Source organism: Psammomys obesus, unplaced genomic scaffold (assembly GCF_907164565.1).
Source record: "Psammomys obesus unplaced genomic scaffold, mPsaObe1.curated_primary_1811, whole genome shotgun sequence".
Lineage (NCBI taxonomy): Eukaryota > Metazoa > Chordata > Mammalia > Rodentia > Muridae > Psammomys > Psammomys obesus.
Window position 1 is genome coordinate 3231529 of NW_026596085.1, and position 23149 is coordinate 3254677.

General features: G+C 50.5%; 1 protein-coding gene across 1 annotated transcript in view; it reads left to right on the plus strand.

Annotated features, from left to right (window-relative positions):
- Vdr (vitamin D receptor) overlaps positions 1-23149 on the plus strand; it is a 47280-nt gene that overhangs the window by 11033 nt on the left and 13098 nt on the right. The window contains exons 2-4 of the mRNA XM_055627052.1: positions 7079-7153; positions 9778-10059; positions 17861-17991. Coding sequence (XP_055483027.1) covers positions 9842-10059; positions 17861-17991 — 349 coding nt within the window. The 5' untranslated portion in view covers positions 7079-7153; positions 9778-9841. The remainder of the gene's footprint in view (positions 1-7078; positions 7154-9777; positions 10060-17860; positions 17992-23149) is intronic.

Below are 23149 nucleotides of genomic sequence, written 5' to 3' on the forward strand. Positions count from 1 at the left end.
GGAGATGTGGAAACTGGGTGGCATCTGCTCTCCCTGTACCCAGCAACCATATCTTGCCACTCTGGGCAACTTGATGGACGGAAGAAGGATTGATTGGTAATGTGAGAGCTGCCTTGTTCACCAGCTTCCCTCCGCCCTTGTTAAACCATTTTCGATTTTCACTCAGGAAACCTTTTTTTTTTTTTGGCCTGGAGCTGGGTGGAAATGTTCTAGAACTCTCTCTTCTCTAAGTCACCCTCATAGCTCAGTGACTAATGGCTCTCTGAGAATCCTCCTAGGGCTCTGGGCCTATACCACATCCCACGTGGATGCGGCCAGGGACTCCCCGACATGTGTTTGTCCTTTCTTGTGCTTGCCTGCACTGAGGCCTGGGTCACGCTGAGTCAAGGGGCCCCGTTTATCATCCCCTGTGGCTTCGAGAATGTCAGAGCCACTACATCTCGATTGTCATATACCTGCAGCTTGCGGGCGGAGCTTTGCCCTGCAGTCGGTACTTAAGGCTAGGCAGAGGTCACCACCGAAGATCAAGTATCAGCTGGGGAAATAGCTCAGTGGTAGAGTGAACACTCGCCTGGCGTGCTCAAGGCTCTACATTCAGCCCTCAGCACAAACATCGGGTTACAGAAGCCAAAGCCAATGTCCGCCACTGTGAGACCAAGAAGAAATGCTATTGCCCCTCCCCACTGCCCCCAAGCCCCGCCCTCATGCCCTCTAATGGGTACCTCAGAGGGGGCTACACAGACGAATGACAAAAACCTGAGCAAATCAAAGATCTGGGGAGGTTTTCTAGGGAGACATCACTCTAACTGAAAACTGGGGAGGAGCTGGTATTGCTTGGGGTGACTGTTGGTGTTCTCTTAGGCTGAGTGAGGTCCTCCCGCTTGGCCCGGGCCTTGATGAGCTTCATGGACACAGGGGACATCTCTCCTCAGGAAGGGCCCAGAAGGTAGAGAAGACACTTATGGTAAGCTGGTCCCTTGATGGAACTGTACCTTGCCAAGCCTGCTTGTCTCAGAGAAGCCCAGAGCCCTTCACTGATTCTAGCCCACCTAGGATGAACAGGAAAGCCTGAATCAGCCATCCTCATAGGACCTTCCTGGAGCAGAGGCAGCCGGGGTTTCAGGGTTCCACACCTCTCGCTGCACCTGCCCTGTGTGTGTGCAGGAGTAGGGTGAAAGCTGCTTGTGTCCCGATAACAGGAAGAGGGACAACTGGGAGACTGCCATGAGTTCAGTCCCTCTGTGGTGAGGGCAGAGGCATGAAAGGCGACAGATGGATAGATTACAGGCTTGGCTTAGTAATTAGCGGCAACTGGGAAACCACAGACTTTATCTTCCTTGTGGAGAAAGTCTAGATATGTAGGCCAGTTGCTCTGCTTCTCTGGAGATGATCCATTTTCTTCCGCTCCGAGCATCCAGCGCTTCGCAAGCCACGGCGAGTGGCCGGGCCGGGCCGGGCCGGGTAGTGGTTTTTGCAGCCCAGCAAATGTGTGACTTTCTCAGCAATACCTGGGAAGTACCTGGGGTGGAGGTCTTAGGATGGAGTGCAGGCTTTCTGCCCTCCCCAGACTCTGTCTAGAACCTGCAGCTCATCCTTCTGGCTGATGTGACAAATGCAGCTTGTGATGGTGGCTTCTTGGGGATCTCTTTTGGTCATCACAGCAGCGCCAACATTCGAGTACTGCCCTGTCACTCGAATGAGGAACCAGGGAAGGAGAGAATGGCATTAGGTAGTGAAGTGTCCAGCCAGCTGTCGAGGCTGGATGTAAATAAGATCTAATGCCAGGGACCACCAGTGTCTTGAGCTCACATCACCCGGAGTGTTGCCCTGTCACCTGACGCAAGGAGAATCTGGGTGACAGAAATGCTATTGTTCTCAGGAGGAAAAGAAGAAAAAGAAACATGGTCTGGAGAGATGGCTCAGAGGTTAAGAGCACTGGCTACTCTTCCAAAGGTCCTGAGTTCAATTCCCAGCAACCACATGGTGGCTCACAACCATCTATAATAAGGTCCGGTACCCTCTTCTAGCATGCAAGCAGAACAATTTATATATAATCAATAAATCCTAAAAGAGGAAGAGGAAGAAGGAGAAGAAGAAGAAGAAACGTTTTATCTCCTGTCCCCAGGGAACTTTCAAAAACAAAGCCCCTTTTAGCTTGCGGCTAAATCAGCAATATATCAGGGTTGGATACTCAGAGGAGTGGGTATTCTTGGGGTTGCCCCAATTTTAGTTTCTTGGTCTCCAAATCAGTGGGGGAAACCCAAACAAACAAACAAAACCCTCCTTTCACCAACTTTTCCATATACCCGATACCCCTGAGCAATATTCCCATCCTGGTATCCTGGGAAGGCCCACTTGGAGTAAGATCGGGCCAAGGGTACCCCACTTCCACCTAAATGGCTTCTAGCTATATTGACTTCCTGCCCATGGGCTGTGAAGGCCGAAGCCAAGAGCTGGACGTGTGGAGGCAGCAGGGAGTGAGGACACCTCATCCGCCCTTCTGTTTCTCTGTGTTTGTTGTAGGAGTGGGATTAACATTGAAAGGTCACAATGTTGTTATCAGGGCTTTTACAGGGGCCTTCCCACAGCGGCCTTCAAGAAATGAAAACCTCTATGGCTCGTCTTCCCACCCAACAGTCTCTTCCGGAGTTGCTCTGGCTGGCAATTAGATTTCTTAGGACTTGGGCAGGGTGGTGGTGAGTGAACACAGTTTCTTGTTCTGTAGGCTTAGATAAGTCCCTTTCCTTCTGAGGGCCTCAGTTTCCCCAGATGTCACGCCTGAGATATTGGCTTTGTGTCTTGTGATAGGGCTGGCTCCTTGGGTGCTCCACCAGCCCCTGGGGCTGCCCACACTTTCCAGCAAAGATTCGGCCTCCTGCCTGTTACCTGGAGAGCAGTAATCAGCCCAGAAATCTTGTTGACAAAGCTGAGGGCAGAGTTTCCACTGGAAAAAAACAGCTTGCAGGAATAATTGTTGCTGATAAGAAGTGAAAATCCACCTAAGCAAGCCACATCTCTCCTTCCGCATCACCTAGGGCCTCCCAACTCTGAGTTTTGCCAAGCTCTAAGACTCCGCTTGTATACCCAGAGGTGATAGGACCATCAGCCTAGACACTCTTGGAAAATGGGAATTTGTAGCCCCCACCCCCATTTCTTTGTCATGACTCTCTAACCCTTGATGCTTTGGGGTACAGTCCATGACTTTTATAGGTTCTCAGAGATATTCTCCAAATGGCTGATTAAGAATCACCTCGGAGGGTAAACTTCCTGTCAACTGTGCGGATCATCAGCCAATGAATTTATTATTATTCAGTTCCTGGTTAAATATGCTTGGTGAGCATAACAAATGTGCTCAGTGCTGCGGTGCTGAGGACAGAGGCGGCAGGCCGCCCTGGCTGGAACACAGGCCGCCACACGCAGGCTGCCACCAGCCCTTTCCTTCCTTGGGAAGGCCCAGAGGCAGACACCGCCTGCGCTTGCCCTCTTCCTTCCTGCCCTTGTACAAATCATGAACCTATCTGGGATGGATAAAACTTAAATGCATCTCCAGTTTCCCCTGTCACCCCCACACACCATAACTGTAGGTCTTTTTACTTTATGACAATCTGCTGACCAGTGGCAGAAAAGTCTCTTGAGGGATGAGCCCCCTTTTCTAATTGAGCAATGATCCCATATGGTGGCCCCTCCAAACCTTCCCCCAAAAGATACCGAGAGAACAGCTTACCAGGCTCATCTGAAAGGAGCTGGCCCAGCACAGCAATTGGAGGCTACATGGCTTCTGTGCGTAATGAACCCTCTAAAATGCATCCATCCAAAGAGAGTGGATTGACATGAGAGATGGTTCTTTCTTGGAAAAACTGACCAGAATGTTCTAGAAAGGAACTAAGATGGTTGGGTCGGGGTCCTAGTAACTTACCTTTCAATGCTGAGATTTTTCTGGCATGAATGGCATCTATTGGTTTCACTGCAGCGTGCAGAAGAATTTCCCCTGTGCTTCTCAGCCATGTTTAATCTATGTGAGGGCTGGGAGACATTCAGACAAGAGGCGATTTACATATGGTCTGCTTGTACAGTACCCCTTCTCCCCTCCTTCATTTTCATGATGCATGCTGCCTGCCTCCTGCCCCAGCTAATGCTGAGAGAGTTCTAGACAAAGAACGAGAGCAGAGAGCAGGAATGGGGCGGGAGGAAGAAAGCGTGTCACTGTGGGCTGGCCCTGATATCACTATGCCTAAGTGACACGCTAAAATGAAGAGACAACAAGTGAAAAGGTGGAAGGGTCATACAGATCTCATCCTGGGCACAGAAAGACAGTAAAAATTAAAAAAAAAAAAAAAAGCAAGAGATGGGCATGTGAATGCAGACCAATGTGTAGGTATCTGTATCAGGAAGAATTCTCTCCTCGGTAGGGAAATGATTTGGTTTCCCTTTTTCTTCTAGAAAGAGCAGGATCTTTGAGCCAGTGTCAAGCGCTAAAAAGCCGAGTTTTGATCAGTGCAGTCCCAAGCTGTTCAAGACCCCTCTCCTGAGCACTCTTTCTCCATTTGGAGGCGCATGGGGATCATACTGTTCACTGGGATATAGGCTCTTCCTGTCCGTTAGCATCTGAAGATGTGTGTGCCTCCCAAGGACGTTGGGGATCAGGGGTCAGTTTCAGTGACATCCTCATCATGATGGGACTTTGCCAGAGCTGGGGAAGGCCTCAGTGGCCAGCTCAGTCACCCTCAGGGCCCTGAGGATGATCTAGCATGTGTACAGGGCTTTATCTGAGCTCAGGGTCTTTGCTGCAGGAGCATGGGACCTGTGGTCTGAACTGAGTGAGTGGGGACATAGGGGAGGCATTGGTTGTGACATCGGTGTCTGGCAGGAACTGTGTGATCTCATTTCTTGCTAAGACAAGGTCAGGGCTAGGTCAGGGTTAGGAGCAGGTTGCTCTGGGACAGCCCCAGCAAAAGCAGTAAATGTTCTCTGTGCTCAGAATGTGATTGCTGGTGGGTGTGTGGAGATCTATGAGAAAGGGAGCATGAAGTATGTTTTTCCACTGGTCCCCATTTTAAGCCCGTGTCTTTGACCCACTTTCCTAGCAACTCACACTTGGACCCAGAAGCTGATACTAACATAATTTCTCCTGAAAAGACCACGCAGTGGTTGATTGTGCAATAGATGACTATGTGGCAGCAGACAGGATTTCCCAGATGAGGGGTCTGGCATCAACATCATTCTTCCCATCATTATGACCCAGGGCTTGTCTTCTCTATTGTCTCCTGACTCGGGAGACATGAAGGTTGTGCAGGGCTTAAGGTCGGGGAAAGGGCTGAGAGATTTCCCACTGAGAATGTGGCAGGGTGGACGGAGACTCAGCCGAGCTCCAAACACAATCAGCTTCCCTCGGTTTTCCCATCCCTCAGAGGGATAATGACAGTGCCTGCTAATGAGGGTGAGGCTTAAATGAGTGAGTACTGCAAAGGCCCCTGGAGCAGAGCCCAGGACAGAGCGATAGGTGTCTGCTCTGATGACTGTCGCTGGGAAAGGGCGGAGTCTGCAGAAGGCAACTCGGGCACTAGAACCAGCCTGCCCTCGTTTGCCCTTGCATGGTACCGCCCACCCCCTGGCAAATCCCTCAAGATGCTCTGAACTTTGGTTTTGGTATCTGTAAAATGAGGCTTCTCTCCATGCCCCCCGCCTATCTCAAGACCATCGTGAGGGCTGAATAAAATAAACTGTACTGCTTAGCAGGCCTAGAGCATGTTAGATGGTCTCCAGCCCCCCCCCCCTTTTTTAAGTTCCAAGGTGATGGTCTACCTGGATGAACTCTGACCTCTGAAAGCCTAGGGCTTGAAGACAGGAAAGCAATGGCCTTTTCTTACCCGTGGTTCTCATTCCAGACTCCCTAAGAAGCAGAAAGGGAGCCTAGCCAATCCATATACTGCGGGGCTGTGTGGTCAGCAGGCTCAAAGCCATGGAAACGGGGAACCTGTCTGGGGCCAAGCGGCCTGTTTTTCCCCACCAGACACACCTCCCACAGCCTCGCTCAGACCATGCTGTCTCAGCCCCACATCCACTGCCTTCTCCTCTGCTGTTCCTAAAGAGCTGGGGGTCCCCAAGGGCTGGCACAGAGCTTGGGGGCTGGCGATTCTAGGGTTGGACCCAGATCTGAGGGGTCCCCTGGGCAGTTTCCTCCCCTACCTAGTCAGGCCAATATGAAACAGAGATCTCTGAAGAGCAGCAACCAAGGTGGGGATAGACCCTCTCCACTTGGGGTTTGGCTTAAAGTCTTTTTTTCAGGGTCCAGGTTTAGTGCCCTCTTGTCTCTATATTTCCACACCACATCCTATTGGTATCGGGGAGGAAGTATTTTGTGTGTGGGTCTGTCTGTCTCTGTCTGTCTTGTGGACAGATGTGGGAAGAGGGAAATTTTCCCAGCCCCACCCTGGTAGCCAGTTCTGCCACCAAGACCCAGAGTCCAGAACCTGGCTCAGTCCCACCTCAGGCTTCGCATGTCGGGGAAAGAGCTAAAAGTAGCAAAAAAACATCCTGTTTGAAAGCTGTGTGCTGCTGTAATTTTAACCCCCACTCCCACCTACTCCCACTCTCCACAAACAGATCACGGCCTCCTGCCTCTGAAGGTACCCAAGAGGCCAGGGCCCCAGCTGCAGTCACAACCTTCGTAGTCCGCAGTGCCAGAAGTCTCCTTTGCGGTCCTGCGCTCAGCCACACCACTGCCCTGTGCTACCCTTCCCAGAGTGCTCCCCAGACCTGGAAGTGGGCAGCCAAGTACGAGGTCTCCCTCAGACAGGGAGCTTTGCAGGAGGCCGCAGTTTGCACTAGTTGCCACCCTCACCTCTTCCCACTGTGTTGTGCCCTCTGCCTTGAGGGACAGCCATTCTGACTGCTGTCCAGCCCCTCCTCCTCACCCCTGGCAGCAACAGCCCCAACGCCCCCAAAGTCACTCCTTTCCTGTTTTTATCTTAGGACCTAAGTCCCCTAGCAAGTCTTGTATGGTGTGTTGGGCTCCTTAAAGGACTGGCTGGGAGATCGAAGACACTTCACATAAAACGTCTCCCCTTGTTCCTTTCAGATTCTTTCGGTCAGACTTATCTGTGAGACTTCCCGGGACAGCATCCTGAGGCCCTAGTCGTCCCTGCTCCTTCAGGTACGTCCTCAACAGCTACAGGCTCCCTAGCTCGCTCTCTGTGCTTGAGGGGCAAGAAGTCACCGCAAAATCGTCCGCGGCTGTGACTCTCTGGTGTGTGGCGTAGGGTGGGAGAAAGAGCGCCCTGTCAGCCGGGTCCTCCAGTGTGTCTGATCTTTCCTCGACGCGTGTCCCATCTCCTCTCTCTCCCTCCTGCCCACCTTGCTCTCTTCCTGTGCCTCCCGGAACTTTCAGCTTCTAGGCCCTCGAGTCCTGAGCCTTCCTCTCTGCGTCTGGATTCTGGTGAAGCACTGCTTTCTAGTTGCACTAATGACCCCAAGCAAAGCTGGGTGTTCTTGCTACCCTCCTGCAAGGATCCTGTCAGCTCTGGCTCTCTTGCTGCCAGCTCTAGCCTTTCTGTTCAGCCTAGTGCAATGGCTCCCAGCCCCGAGCCAGGAGACCTGACGTGAAGGTTATGCCTCTCCTGTGCATAGCACCGTGATGACTCAATGACCTGGGTTGAAGCCACAGACATCGCAAACAGCTTCTCCTGTCGCCCCGTAACGATATTGGGCACTGAGCTCTTGCCCGTACCTTAGATGCCTGCCATGTTCTAGAAACTGGTAGGAGTCACCTCGGACGTGGGGTTGTCCCACATGTGTGTTCAGCCCTCTGACATTGCCACACAACATTACCAGCCACATTCGTGCTTGAGAGATGTTCAATTAAGACAGAAAATTAAACACATGCACGCGCAAACACACACACACACACACACACACAAATCTTACATTTTAAGTAAGATAACAGTTTTGTGTTGAGCTACATTTATCGATATCTTTGGCTACATATGGTGCACGAGGCAACAGTTTGGACACATCTGCATAGAGGTAGTATTGCCAGACACGAGTCACTCTTCACTTTATTCATAACTGTTTAGAGATTAGCAAGAATTTCAGAGGCTGCTGGGATGGCTCAGCAGGTAAAGCCTGATGTTCTGAGTTCACTCTCTGGGACCCACATGGTGCGAAGAGAAAGGCAACCCACCCCTGGAGATGCCCTTTGACCTCTGCAAGTGTGCTATGGCATGAGTGCGGTGCACACAACCTCCCTGCAGAGACACACGAGATGAACGAGTACATGGAATTTTTAAAACTTGGAAGAGAGCTTTCAGACATGTATAGAAGTGCACGGACACTGTGTCTGAATAGAAATGAGATAGATAGCTGCCACCCAGAGAAAGAATACTGCTCCTACCTAATGCTGTGCCTTCCTGTCCCTCGGCGGCTTCATCCCTTCAGGGCTTCTCTTTCTTCTCTCTCTTTTTTAAATCGAAGTATGTTCATATGGTATATTCATGTGTGTGTGCATATGCCTGCTGAATCGTAATTCACAAGTCTAACACTAGCTGCAAAGGGAAGGTCGGCGATGTCACCTTTGGTATATAAAGGGACAGGGAGCCGACGAGGAAGCATCTGTGTGATTTTCTTTGGGGGCTGACAGTGTCATGGCTTTGCTTGCCCGCTCCCCATCTCTGTCACAAGGCTCTTTGTGAGATTAAGAGCAAAAGTAAAGTGTTTGCCTTATACATTTGCCAGGCATAGCAGCTGGCAGAGTGTTCGAGGGTGGGGCTTCTCCCGGCTTCCCTTGGGAGAGCAGTCACATCCACACTGCAACAAGGCTGCTTTCTTTTTTTTGGGGGGGGGGGTGTTAAGATGCAATAAAATCAAACTAATGAGCTTTGAGAGTCCACAGACCCCAGAACGTACCTCCCTCACCTCCTGCACCTGAGCCTGGGGCAGAAGCAGGTGTCCATCCCTCATCCCCATCTGTCTGCTATTTTCCTCCTGACACAGATGATCCACTCGCCTTGGGTCAAAGAGGCCACTCAGACATACATTGGCTCTGAGAGGGTTCTTGACAACTGGGAGATTGAGTCCAAGAGGATTTAAGGGAGACCCGAGGTGTCCTGGAGTCAGCTCCAAGCCTGACGACAGCCAGGAGGCAGCAAGCAAAGCCAGGGGCCAAATTTATCTAATGGAAGAGAAAGGTCAGCCGTTTCTTGAGAAGGACACAGCAGTACCGTCACTCTTTGTTCCCAGTCTGTCCCTTTTCCTCAAGTGTGAAATCCATGTCTAGATGAGAATGCCCACTTACAAAAACCATCTCCGAAGACAAAATTAGCTAATTGACTATGACTCACATTACTCAGAGGGACATCCAAAATCATCCAAAGTGTATCTGGAACAAGAATAGAAACGATACCACGAAGGACATGGGACCCTGAGCTGCCTGGCTGCAAGGACCAGGCCCTAGAGTGACCAGAGCTTGGTTTGCACACCACTGTGCTCCCCGTTTTCCTTTACAAGGCCACAAGGGGTGAGATACTGGCTCTGACGTGTTCAAGTCGGCTGGGCTGGAGCCGGTGCCAGGCGGTGTACACACATTTCTTCGGATCACCCCCAAAAGTAGAACATCTCTTCGGATGAGGGCAGTGAGGTACAGAGATGCCCAGTGCCTCTCCGGAGGAGCTGGCCGCTGTAGGATTTGAATATGGTGTGATCCTGGGCCTCGTTCTTGCTGTTTTGGTGAAGACAGCCATGCAGCCAGGGCTCCGAAGAACTTACGCTCTGCTCTGTCTCCAGGAAGGTTCTCCACAAAAGAACTCCCACCAGCTCTCCCCCAGGAAGGGAAAGGTGGCCGACGGCTATGCTGAGGGCGTCAGCTGCCTCCGGCAGTGACTCTCACCCTGACTGTGGCCTGCCTGCTGCCCTTACGAGGATGGAGGCGATGGCAGCCAACACTTCCCTGCCTGACCCTGGTGACTTTGACCGGAATGTGCCTCGGATCTGTGGAGTGTGTGGGGACCGAGCCACCGGCTTCCACTTTAATGCTATGACCTGCGAAGGCTGCAAAGGTTTCTTCAGGTGAGTCCCCTCTCCAGAGGGAAGAGAAGGAGAGAAGCAAGCCCTTCCCTCACAGGAGCCCCTATGCTTCCCTCGGGACATGGCGACTCTCCCAGTGACTTCAAGCAACAGGGTCTTGGTGACGGCTGTTTCCTCCTTGCATCCTCTCAGCTCCCCCTATGTCCTCTGACCTCTCAGAAATTGTCTTTCTAAGGTGGTTGTGTCTTCTCACTTGCCCTTGACCCACGGTGCTGAGCCACCGATCTGCCCTTTAGAATGAAACTCCTCTATGCTGAGGCCTAAAGCTTCCTCATTTAAAAGCCAGGCATGTCTTTGGGAAAGCCCCAGAGCCTGGCCTTTCTGTTTGCCTCTTTATCCAATCTAAACTCTTCCGTGGAACAAGAGAGACTTTGGTAACCCTCGAGTGGTTACCAAACCTGATCTACGCTGGGCTCTTCATCCACTGCCTGCTCTACCCTGAGCCAGAGGCAGCCATAGTGAGGGGGTTACACCATTCCTGTTAGGTCAGCCAAGGCTGGTGTCTCCTCCAGCACCCTTCTTCTTCTTCTTCTTCTTCTTCTTCTTCTTCTTCTTCTTCTTCTTCTTCTTCTTCTTCTTCTTCTTCTTCTTTTATTTATTCTTTCATAAATTACACCCTGCTTGCAGTTTATCCTCCCTCCTCTCCTCCCAACTCCTATCCCCCTGACCTCCCCTCTCCCCCAGATCCACTCCTCCTCTGTTTCCCTTCAGAAAAGGGCAGGCTTATATCAGCCAGGGACATCAACCAAATAAGGCAAGACAAGTTCCAGTACTGTTCTTATGTGAGCCCAAGACGGCGGGCACAGACAGCATGGGGACGATACTAGGAAGGTCCGAAGAGCCTTCTACCCAAAGCTGGAGATGGAGGACTGGAAAGGGTTAGATGGGAGGAGAGGATTCGGGAGGTAGGAAGTTTGAAGGGTTAGCATTCGGCATACACTGGAAAGCGAATAGCCTGGAAGTAACTCTAGAAAAGAAGTAGTGACTGCAGGTGGGTAGATGGAAGACCAGGACACTGTCAGGAAAGGCAAGAGCAAATCAAGCTCAGAACGGAGGATGAGGCCGGCCTGACAGGATGAAGTGGGATGAAGCGGTAAGCTCACCTGGCTCCGGGAGTACATGAACTTGAACTTGTGGGCAGGTCCCTGGTGTGGGACAGTCCTCCATCACAGAGGCTTCTGACTCACCAACCCTCTCCTTGGGAGCCTCTAGCCAGTGTTCCATGGCCTGAAGCAATTCTGATCTCTGGGCACTAGGGTTTCTGTTGGTGCTAACTGCCTGTTTGCCCTGGCACAGGCTGCCCTCTCAGCTTCCCGGAAAGCTGCTCCCTAGTTGGGGAACCAGACCAACGTGTCCCTGGTTATTATCTTGTAGTCACATCCATCAGTCCTCGTGGCTGCATGAAGCCCACACTGCTGCCTTCCAGAGTTCAAATCCTTTGTGCCAGATGCCACCTGGACTCTCTCCTGCTAGGGCAGGTGTGGCAGCCACCTTCAGAGAGGTAAAGGGGAGTCTGGGTGCACAGCGAAGCCAACACTGTCGTAAAACTGGTCAGAAGTACAGTGAGCGTTGTCCATGCCATCAAATTAATGCCCACCCTGGCTCGATCATTCTGAGTGTCGCTGTGTCTCAGCTTACCAACTCTACACATGTGTTGACATCTGGATCCTCTGCTTTGCCTTGTTAACCTGAGATCTAATGAGATGATGTGCAGGGAAGAGCTTTAGAAAGTGTAGAGTACAATGTGGCGTGATCACAATGCTGATGCCCTTGGTGGCATTCTGTCCTAATAAGTTTTCCACAAAGCCAAACTTCGGACTCTCACTAAAGACCACACGCCACCACTCTATAAACATGATGTTCCAACAGCTCCTAGAGCTGTTTCATTCACTGATGGAGCCCTACCCCAAATCCCCTTGCTCTTCCTGTGTGCCTTTGCCCTGGGACCCAGTGGTGGAAAACAGAACCCTTAAGTAGCTGCTTGATGGATATAGTGATACAGGATATAAAATATGGGATACAGCGAAGGTCAGTTTCTCACTAGACAAACACTAACTCTGAGGTGTCTATGACTGACACCCCCAGGGAGGCCACTGTGGTTTCCCCTGAATCGCGTTTGATCTATAAATAAAAAGTAAATAAACTCATATACATACTGTTGATACATTTCGTATGATTCCCGTATTTGAACATGTTCCCAGCTACTAAAATTTACCGGAATCAGTCCTTGCCACACCTTGGTTGTCATTTTATGCCCGGTGAAGAGCTATGCCAAGCTGAGTCACCTGCCGCACACCCTCCCGGGAAAGGCTGTGCGAGGACACCATGCTGCCTTCCGTTCTAGCTCTCACTCAAAACAAGCGTCTTTGTGTTTTTGTCACTGTCCCCCATGATGAAGAACCTTAGACCTGAGAGCTTGCTTGGCCAGTGCTCTGCCACCATGCTGCGTCTCCAGTCAGAGTGCCCTCTTAGCCGTCTGCTGACTTACCACCATGTTGTCTTTTGGGGTAAAAAAAAAAAAAAAGTTTTGTATTGAGGTGCTGTCAAACTTCAAGAAGCCATGGTGTGCCTCGTGGAGAAACCACACGTGTGAGATAAGCTGAATTCCCTCAGTGAGAGAAGCAGTCTTTTGGTGGCTCATTGCTAATAAAACAACACTTATTTCAAATGAGAAGACTTTAGACAGCATACATAAAACAAGGTGATAAACAACGTTGTAAGCCAAGGCTCACAGGAACCTGACTCTGTGTTTCCCCCAGGAGGCAGATCACCCTTCCTGTAGTGACAGGAATCAGCTGCAGCTACATCCCCTCCCCTCTCCTTGTTCTCTCGACACCTTCTTTCCTCTCTTTGACATGTCTACATTTCATATGGGATTTTTTTTCCCAACTTAGTCCAGTTCAAATACTTGCTTGAGTACTTCATAAACACATACCTGTTTATACCCCAAGAGGCAGCTGGTACCTCTTCTGTGTCAGACAGCACCTCCTTGGGACTACAGAGGTGTGTGAGACCAAGTTGTAGCTCTTCAGGGGCTCTCTATAGCCCATCATGGCAGCTATGGGGAAGACTTGCCCTGGTCTTGCCTCACAGGCTACTCCCCAAGCCCAAGGATTGGCTGTCCCCTTCAGCCGTTAGTGTTCGGTTTGGCTTCTAACTGCTGAGGTCCTAATTATGGTGAACCAAGGAAGTCCAAGGCTCAATCAAGCCCAAGAGTGATTATGAAGTTTGACATCTGGGCCACAGTTTAGTTGATCTGTTGTCAGGAGTTAGAGGCTGATGCTGGTCCTGTAGTCTGTTCCATGTTCTTCTGGAGCACCTGAACACCAAACATGGTATTTGCAGCACAAATAAAAGGCCTATAAATGTAAGCCTGTGGGTTCTCAAAGCTTCTTGACTATACGTCAACAAGCAGAGCCTAAGAAAGAGTCTGAAGGAGAAAATATGTAGGTCTACCATATAGGAAAATAATTATAATGGGCCATCTATAGGTGGATATGGATAAATTTCTGGTCCTAAATGGCTCTTTCTAAAGCCTGTTGTAAAAGAAAAGGCATAAAAGACAGAGAAGAATGTCCCAGGGACCCTGTGATGAAGGAAGAGATCAAGGTTAATGAGGAAATTTATGAGGGGTTCCTGAAAACTAGATTGAGAAACAGTTCATTGTTTGTCTCTTTTTTGCCTTCCCCCACACTATTAATATCTGTTGACAAAAACCTTGCAAGCTGAGGGTCTAGCTCAGTGGTAGAGTGCCTGCTCATCCTGTATGAGGCCCTAGATTGAACCCTGATACTGCAATTAAGGAGACAAGCAAAAACATTGGGAAGCTGAATGTTGTGAGCTCCAAGATAGAAAAAAAAAAAGTGTTTTCATTTGCTAGCCCCAAGGCCTTTAGAGGCCCTTGTTAATTATGGGTCTTCCAGAGTACAGGGGGTAAAAGGCAAGTTAGCAAGGATCCAGGAACATGGGAAATTTTCTGCTTTCAGGGAGATTGCTCATCTGCTATTTGTAGGTCTTCTAAGAATGTGTTGTAAAGGAAGCAGAGAAATGGGGAACTGCCCAGCTGATTCAAACACAAAGTACGTAAATGAAGGCGAGTAAGTAAAAAAGATGAGAGGAAAGGCCGAGTGGGGCCTTCTACGGACACAAGTAGATGGCTCACTAGGAGGCCATTGCAGCCGAAGAGATCTTTGTCCAGGTCAGCTGTCCCTCTACCCATGATGCCAGGTATGGATGAAAGAGTCTGTGTAGTTGTTGACAGATAGCCCCAAGAGTCACGTGCCCAGAGAGGCCAGAACATAGAAAGGAAGGTCAGTAGGGTTGACCAGAGAGACAGCTGCGAAGATAGAGAGATGCTTCCATTTCTTTTTGGTCAGTGTTATTTAATGTCTTTGGGAATCTGTGCTCTAATCTGAGCTTTTTGCATGAATTCACTCTCAGCATTCCCTGGGGCTTCTCTCTGTGCCCAGGCAAATAGAGCAGGAGGATCACCTGGGTAGATGCTACCCCAGACTTCCAGTCCATCCCGCTGGGGACTGCCAGTCACCCCAAGAGGAGCCCTTCAGACAGCCTCTGCTTCTGCTCCCATGTGGGGAAGGCACGGATTTGATTGTTGCTCCATTTGGGGTTGAGAGATGATAGATTCCTGGTGAAGAGCTTAGAGTGTAAGCCCTGGAGTCCACAGGTCCTGACTATATTAAGTTGTTGTCTGCACTAACTATGGGGCACTGAGCAAGCTATCTGTCTTCACTATGCCTCCTGATCTTGTTTATAGAATAAAGAAAGTAAGCATTCCTCGGAAGTACTACGGGTGTTGGGGATAGATGCAAAATGCTGATACGGAAGATGCTTGTGGGTAACAGCCCATCCTTGATAGTATGTCACTTTCCGAGGTCAGGAAACCTGTTCCTGTCTTTACTTATGTTGACTTGGATATGTGTGAATATGGGTTAGCTGGGATCTGGGGGTGGGAGGCTCAGGGTAGAAAGAATTAAACACCAGATGAAAATGGAAAGCTGGGCCAATGGACTCTGAGGGAATTTCATGTCAGTCAAAGACCCTGGGACTGGACAGAGATCACTGCCATGGCTGTGGCTCTGGACATCAGGAGCTAAGGATATGGCGACAATGCTTTGTCTCTCTGCCACGTGTTGAGTCCTAGGCTTGGCACCAAATCATGAGTGTGGGACGTCAGCATCCAGGGTCTCAGGGACTCAAGCGAACAGATAAAATTGACAGTCTTCAGTCTTCTTCACACTCCTGAACTCCCCTCAGGATGGGCATTTAAGGGTTCAAGCCCTCCGGAAAGCAGTGTTATGGTCTTGACCAGGTTAACCTTCCTTAAAGTTCTGAAGAGCATCTTCTGAGAACCTGTTAGTAATGCTACAAACGTCTGTGTCAGGTGACATCGCCTTCTTTGCTCCAGATTTACTAGGCTGTATGTGCCAAAGAGAACTGGTCTGTATTTAAAGTACACAATACAATGTTCTCTCTTTCTCTCTCCACACACACACAGAGGAACTTGACACCATGCTGCTGGCAGAATCCACCCTCTTGTCGGCCTGAGGCCCTCTCCCTTGGCACTTGATGTTTTTGTGAACTCCTTGTCTTCTACGTTTTGATGAATTGGCCTCTGGCATGAGAACTGGTCAATGTCCTCTCTAACCCCTGGCTTTCTAGAAACTGCCTCTATATTTAGCCTGGTTGCACCACCCCTGGGCCCCTTCCTGAAGCAGGGTATAATTGCCTGCCAGCCAGAGAATGACAGGGTTCAGATTCAGAAGCAGCAGAGGCACCGGGCTCCCGTGGATGAGAGAAGGCTCTTGTTTCTCAAAACCAAACTAGCTCATAAGCAGTTAGCTTTGGGGGGAAGACAGGGTATTTAGGACAAAGCACAGAGCCAAGGCTTGGTGGTCTGGCTGCCTTGACTCCTTCTGGGCAGAGGCTAGATGACAGCCACGTGTCATAGTGCCCTCAGAAAGAGGGAGAATAATAAACTAAGAGACTAACCTGGCCTTCAAGCCAGGAAGAGCCTATGACCCAGCAAACCCGTATTAAAGAAGACGGACCTAAAAGGCTGGCTCTGGATCTGGTTCTGGTTCTGAAAATGAGGAAGCCAGCAAACTTTTTGTGACTTCTGGAGCATGAAGTCAAAACTTTGTCTTCCCAGACACCATTACCTTTTCCCAGGTTCCATATTTACAGGAACTTGGGAAGAGCTGGTTAACATATTTTAAAATAATAGTTATAATTTAAAAGCTCCATAGAGTAGTTACAAGCTGTTTCTTGCATTTTGAGAATTATGATGGATGCGATGTGACCAGTTCCTTCTTGTTCCTGCCTCTGCGATGACGAACTGTGATCTGGAACTGCAAGCAGGAACAAACCCTTTCTCTCTGAAGCTGTTCTGTCCCCGTATTCTATCACAGTGACAGCCCCTCAGCGAGGGTCGCAGGCAAGACCTCTAGAGCCTGAGGAGTTGCAGAAAAGCCTCCGCAGGGCTCTGGATACTCCATCTGGTATCCAGGAAATCCTGTGCCTCACCTGAGACTGGTTTCAGCTTTGCCATGCTGCTGTGAAGGGCACACATAGGGGTGATTCTTGGCACCCAGAGTCTGGGAGAGTTCGCAGCAAGGAACTAGGTAGACAGAACGGTGGGTGGAGAACAGAGCCGTACCACGGCAACCAGAGGCAAAATGCCTACTTGTGAGCAAAAAGGAAGTGAGAATTTGCTCTCACTTAGAATTAGAATTAGAAACATCTGGTCTTCAAGTAGGGCATTTGTGGTAACAGGTGAAACCTCAGGAACCACAGCGGGAAAGAGAGGAAGGAGGGAGGGAGGAACATGTGGCTCACATCCTAGAATAGACCAGTGTGGTGATGATGACCTCATTCCTGGGTAGCCCTGATGGTGCCTGAGTTGCTTTTGTATTTCTACTGTCCTCTAGGAAAGCACTGCACTTGTAGCAGAGGTATAAGCTCAAAATTTGAAAGCTTCTTTTCCCCACCAAGGTGGACATTGGCTCACCTGTAAATACTCAGTCTCCCCCTGAGTGTTTACAGGAGAGACGGGGTGACCTCCACTTGGGGGCCGAACCACCCCTAACAGCGTGGCACTATCTACTTTCAGTATAACCCTAGCTCTGCTATCACCCATGGGTAAGAGGTGTCGTCAGTGGAGAGTACCGGACCCAAAATCCAAAGCCGACAGAAAGTTCTTCCTTCATCCTGGGCCCATTTGGCCTTGAGCTGTGCTCAAGGACCAGTTGTCTGGGACTGCTTGGTTGGGGGCTCAGTTCTATTGAGCACCTGGAGTTTCTAGGCTTGGAAGCAGTCCAAGAAGCTGAAAGCTGAGCCTGGATCCCTAAGACTCTCAGATCCAAAGCCTTAATTTCTTCCTGAAGAGTTTCTTAACCTCACCTATTAAGTGAGGCAGCCACACCAATGGTCTTTTGAGTGGACCCAAGGGTCTGTGGCCGTTGGTGATCGCTGCCCCTCTCTGCTGTCTTTTCCCATCCATGGGCTGAGTCGGTCCAGCTGTCTGAGGACTGTGGTCATCTTAATCCTCATGTTCCAAAGAATGTGAACTGCTTAGTCTTTGGTTGGTATACCTAGCCCAGGGCAGGGCTTAGGGTCACTGAGAGTAGCCCAAGAGAATGGAAAGTGAACATCCAGGGCCTTGTAGCCAGGTCCCCACAGTGACAGCCCCTGAAGGCTGTTCTCAGCCTGGGGGATCAGGAGCCGGAGGTCAGCGGCTCAGGGCAGGACTGTGTTCTCTCGGCAGGAGGAGCATGAAGCGGAAGGCACTGTTCACCTGCCCCTTCAGTGGGGACTGCCGCATCACCAAGGACAACCGGAGACACTGCCAGGCCTGCCGGCTCAAACGCTGTGTGGACATCGGCATGATGAAGGAGTGTGAGTAACGTCACCCAGGTCTCTCCGTAGAGTCTGCCTGTACCTACTGTGTAGCCCCAAAGATCCTGGAGCAAGAGCAGGGTGTGTGTGCGGTTGAAGAAGCTGCGGTTTGGAATGTATTGAGGGGCAGCGGGTAAAGGAAGAATCCCTATAATTCAGCAGGTGCTGGGAGGGGCTCTCCTGGGCCTCCTGGGCTGGAGCCGGACTCCGGCTCCCTACAGAAGGCCCCCAGCCTTTGCACAATGCTGTCACAGCCTGGCTCTAGGACGTAGCCTGTGCCTCGCCAAGCTGTGGGCCTGCAGTTACCCTGCGCTGCCCTCTGGGCTACGGGATGTGAGGAGGGAGGAAGATGGCAAAGATCAAGAAGACTAGTCAGGAGCGGACAAAAGTCACAGAACAGGACTTGGGGGGTGGAGACAGGGGTGAGAGAGGTTCTTTCAAGAGGGAAATAAATGCACTTTTGCTGGGGCACAGCAGAATAACCTCAGCCCTCCTCCTGGGCCCATCACTAAGGCTCCTCAGCTCTGATCGCAGCTCCCGGCCAACACTGGCAGCCCTGGAGTTTCCAGACTGTGGTTGCTGCTCGTACCACAGAATCATGCAGGTCTGAACGTGTCTCTGCTGGTACCATAGTCACTGCCCCACCCCAACCTCTGTGTTTATACTGGAGAGTGAGACGCAGAGGAGGCCCAAGGCTGGCTAGGTGCTCTCACACATTCTTAGTGAGGCCTGCTCTGTGCCTTTTGCTTGGGTGAGTGCAGAGAAGTACCCTGCCTCTGTAGAACAGGCTACCCCTTCGGAGGAGATTACTCAGTGACCTAAGGTCCCTGCCATCCAAGAATGCCCCTGGGCTCCACCATTGAGGCTCAGGAGGATGCTGTTACTTACTCTTGACTGTGCTCAGGACTGAGCTCTGAAAGCAAGCTACAACCCAACTCAGGTCCTAAAGCCCTCAGGGGGGCCACAAGGAGCACCCCAGACCTCAAGTGCCAAAACAAGAGCCCCTGTCACAGACACGTGATATTATACACTGGTGCCAGCCAGTCAGAAGTAGATGCCTCCTCCAAAGCAGCCCTAGGTCTCCTCTTGGTCCTCCATGGAGTCTCACATGCCCTGTCTTGTCCTCAGTCTGGTGATCCTAGCGGGGAAATGTGCTGAGCTGTTGATGGGAAGGTGGAGAGGCCAGAGCTCCAGCTGCAACAGAGCCATCTCTCACTGCTTTGGAGGGAACTTGTTCCCAAGGACGCAGGTCCTGTCCTGGGTGGCCCAGCTTTGCACATCTGGGCTTGAAGTCCTCGGCTTAGAACCCCCTAGAGCCGACCCCTGCACTGGTTTTTGTCCCCTGAGGTTTTGCTTGTCCTCCCAGAAAAAAAAAAAAAATCAAGTATCTCACTATTTTCAAACACCAGGAAGGGCACTGTATAACTCAGCCTTCCTTCTAACTGAGCAGGGAGCTGACTTTTCACAGGAAATCATGGGAAGAGGAAGTAGCTAGAAAGCTGAAAAGGCAGGAGCCAGCTTATTGGCAACCTGCTGTGTGCCAAATACTGCATCAGGAACATACATTTTCTTAAATTCTCACAACCACCCCTAAGCATGTAAATATTACTTTTTTTTTTTTTTAACAGCTAAGAAAAAGCCTCTGGGCTAATGTGACATCAGCATCTATTCTCCCCTAGGTCTGGCCTAGGGCTCCATCCTCCGGAAACCCCTTAGGCACCCTCAGTGCCTCAGAGCTCATTTCATCACCCATGTTGTTGCCTGGAGCCCTAAGGAACAGACTAAAGAGAGCTTCATCCCTCTAACAATCCCTTTCCTCTGTCTTCAAGTCCTAGATGGTTTCCTTAGAATCCAAGATGTTTCCTATTTGAAGTCTGTTTCTTATTCTTGGTTTTGAGATAGGGTCTTGCTATGCAAGCTCAGGCTGGCCTTAACCCTCTGCTTCAGGGTCTTCGCTGTGGAGTTGAGTTCCCGAAGCTTGCTACATCTGTCCAACTTTAATGTTTTCATGGATGGGTACATTTCCTCCCCAGTCCCCTCATTCGGACACAGCACCTGGGACACAGGTGCTTGGTGAATGTGTTAGATGAATACCTATCAGCCCTCCACTATGCTTGCTCTTTCTCCTGGCCCGTAGCGGTCTATATAGATCTAATATTGTCTGTGTTGGGAAGAAAGTATCAAGTCACCAAGAAAATGGTTTTTTAAATCCCTAAGAGATTGATAAGCCCTCCAAGCAACTTATTTCACAAATGGGCAACAGTATACGTGAGTATGTGAATGGCGTGTGCTTGTCCCGAGTCAGAGTTGCCTCGCAGGCACTGCACAGGAATCTCAGATGTCCCCAGCCATCCCTGAGCACACAGGCATGTGGCTGCCAGTCAAGGCAGTTTGGAAGAGAGGTTGACTTTGAACTTGAATATTTATTTATTTAAGCAGGAGCGTGTACCACAACACACATGTGGAGGTCAGAGGACAACTTGCGGAAGTCAGTTCTCTCTTTCCATCGTGTGGGTCTCAAGAACTGAGCGCAAGTCCTCAGGCCTGGCAAGCCTGCGCTTTATGGACTGGCTTTTCCCACAGAACCGTGCCGCTTGCCTCTGAAAGCTGCTTAAGTCTTCTTCATCTCCTTCAAGTAAATCACCAACAGACTTTGTCCCTTCAATCATTCACACTCTTCACTTGGGCTGCTTTGTGTCAGGATTCTGTGTCTAAGAGACAGACTCCCACTGAGCTGGGTCCAATCAGAGGCAGAAGGGCTTGTGGGCACGACTATGCATTCCAGGACTGGACTGCCTCAGTGGGAATGCTGGCTCGACCATTGCTCACGGTGTTACCCTGAGCAAGCTACACCCCCGTTCTGGGCCTCAGTTTCCTCTGCCACAAAATGAGGACATGATGATACTTACCTAAAAGACCGTTATATGGAAGCGAATGTGCAAAACGTACTTATAATAGTTCTTAGTATCCAAAAACAAACAAACAAACAAAAAGTCACCCGATATTTTTATGTTTTTATTATGCCAAACTTGATCAACGTAAATTCTAGGTCCCAGAAGATCAAAAATAATCTTAAAACCAAGTCTGGTGGCACTTACCCAGCACTTAGGATGTAGAGGCAGGTGGATCTCTGTGATTTTGAGGCCAGCCTGGTCTAACACAGTAAGCAGAGGATAGCCAAGACCTATGTAGTGAGAAAAAAAGAAGAAGCAGGCCATGGGGCTGTGGCGATGGCTTAGTGGATAAGAGTACTGGCTGTTCTTCAGAGGACCCATGCAGCTCAGGACCTCCCTCGTAACTGTTCTCCTGGCCTCTGCAGGCGCCAGGCGTGCATTTAATGCACAATGCCGGCAGATCACTCCTAAGTGTTTTTAAGTAATTTTTTTTTTAAAGAAAGAAAACCATACTTCCAGAGACGAGCACCAATAAACACAGGCAACACGTACCTTAGCTGATGTCGAAAGCCTGCCAAGTGACACAGAGACCCCCGAAGCGCACAATTCTGGCGTTATCCCTGGGCCTGCAGAGTTTAAAGGTGACATCTGAGAAAACCCGATGGTTGTTCGGGTGGTCCCCTACAGATCAGCATGTCTTGAGAGCACTTCAGTCACAGTTGCTTAAACCAAAGAGTTCGGCTTTGGCTGGGCAGTGGTGGCACATGTCTTTAGTCCCGGCACTAAAGGCAGATGGATCTCTGAGTTCGAGGCCAGCCTGGTCTACAGAGTGAGTTCCAGGATAGCCAGGGCTATACAGAGAAACCCTGTCTCAAAAAGCAAAACAACAACAAACAAACAAACAAAAAAGAAGTTGGCTTTGGTAGGTTACCCAGGGACCCTGCAAACTGCTGGTGCTACTCCTGACACAGCAGAGTACAAACGGCCTAGTCAGTCCTTCTGACGACCTTCTTTATGCCACAGAGTGACTCAGATAGTCACTGGCAGAGGCACACTCCGCGCTGCTGTACTTGACAGTTGGTGTCAGACCATTTGGCAAGCCCCATGGATTCCCCCCGTCTAAGCTCTGTGAGAGGACACAAGAATTGTAGCCCGCAACCCCTGTCCTTAAGCATCCTGTGCTCTAGGAAAGGAAGCCGTGAATTTCTTAAGTTTCTCTGTCAGTGTTATTAAAACCTGTCCCGGCCACAAATCTTAAAAGAGTGGGAGACTCAGGTGCCAGTGCATGTGGAAAACACTAATTCAGCAGGAAGAACAAGGACGGGGACTCAGAGCAGAAAGGACAATCAAGAAAGGCTTCCTGGATAAGAGGGCAAAAAGCTGGCCCCTGGTGGAAGATTGAAACAGCAGAGCTGTTGTGCAGAGCAGGCCTGGGGGACGGGCATCCCGCACAAGTGTAAGCAGGTCGTGTTTACAGCCCAGCAACGCCGCCGACATGCCTAGAACAGAAGCTGTGTCCAAGGATGCCGAGAAATGAGGTTGGAATGAGTTAAGAAGAAGCCAGAGCACGAAACGCTTGAGCTTTGGTTTGATCCTGGCAAGCGGTGAAGTTGCAGAAGTCTCTAAGGAGAGTAACATCACAGAGTCCTGGGAGGGTTACTGAACTCCATCTGGCTGATCCACATGCCTGTGGACGCCCACACTGGGACAGGAAGAACCCTGCCCCCCTCCCCCCCCAGCACCATCTCTTGCCCGGCCCACATGACCAGAGGGGACAGGACACCTGATCACGCTTCCGCAGGACTCAACCTTTGGCCCTTCTGTTCCTTGGGATGCTCCAAGCCTCCTAGCTCCTTCCCCCCACCAACCCTGCCTGACCTCCTGGGGCCTGAGCAGACACCTTCTGTGGGAGGAGGGTTGGCAGCTCTTTGGGTAGATGAGTCAGACACCTGGGCGTGGCTTCCTCTCAGGGCTGTTCTCTGGACTGTGTACCTTGGTCGTGGAAAGAGGACTCCATGTTTCCCAAAGGCTTCCCTTTCCTGCTATGCCTGTGGCTTTAATTGTCCACTCCCGCCTACCACAGGTATCTCTTCAGCTCCCCATTGACTTCTCTCACACCCTTCCTCCATGAGTGGCTGGGGTCAATGGATGTTTCTTGAAGCCCAGAATCCATGTACTCTGGGGATCAGGTTCCTTCTGCTCTTGTGAAACGCCACAGGTCTGTGGGCCGATGCCCTGGCTGCTTGCGCTCAGAGCAAGCAGGT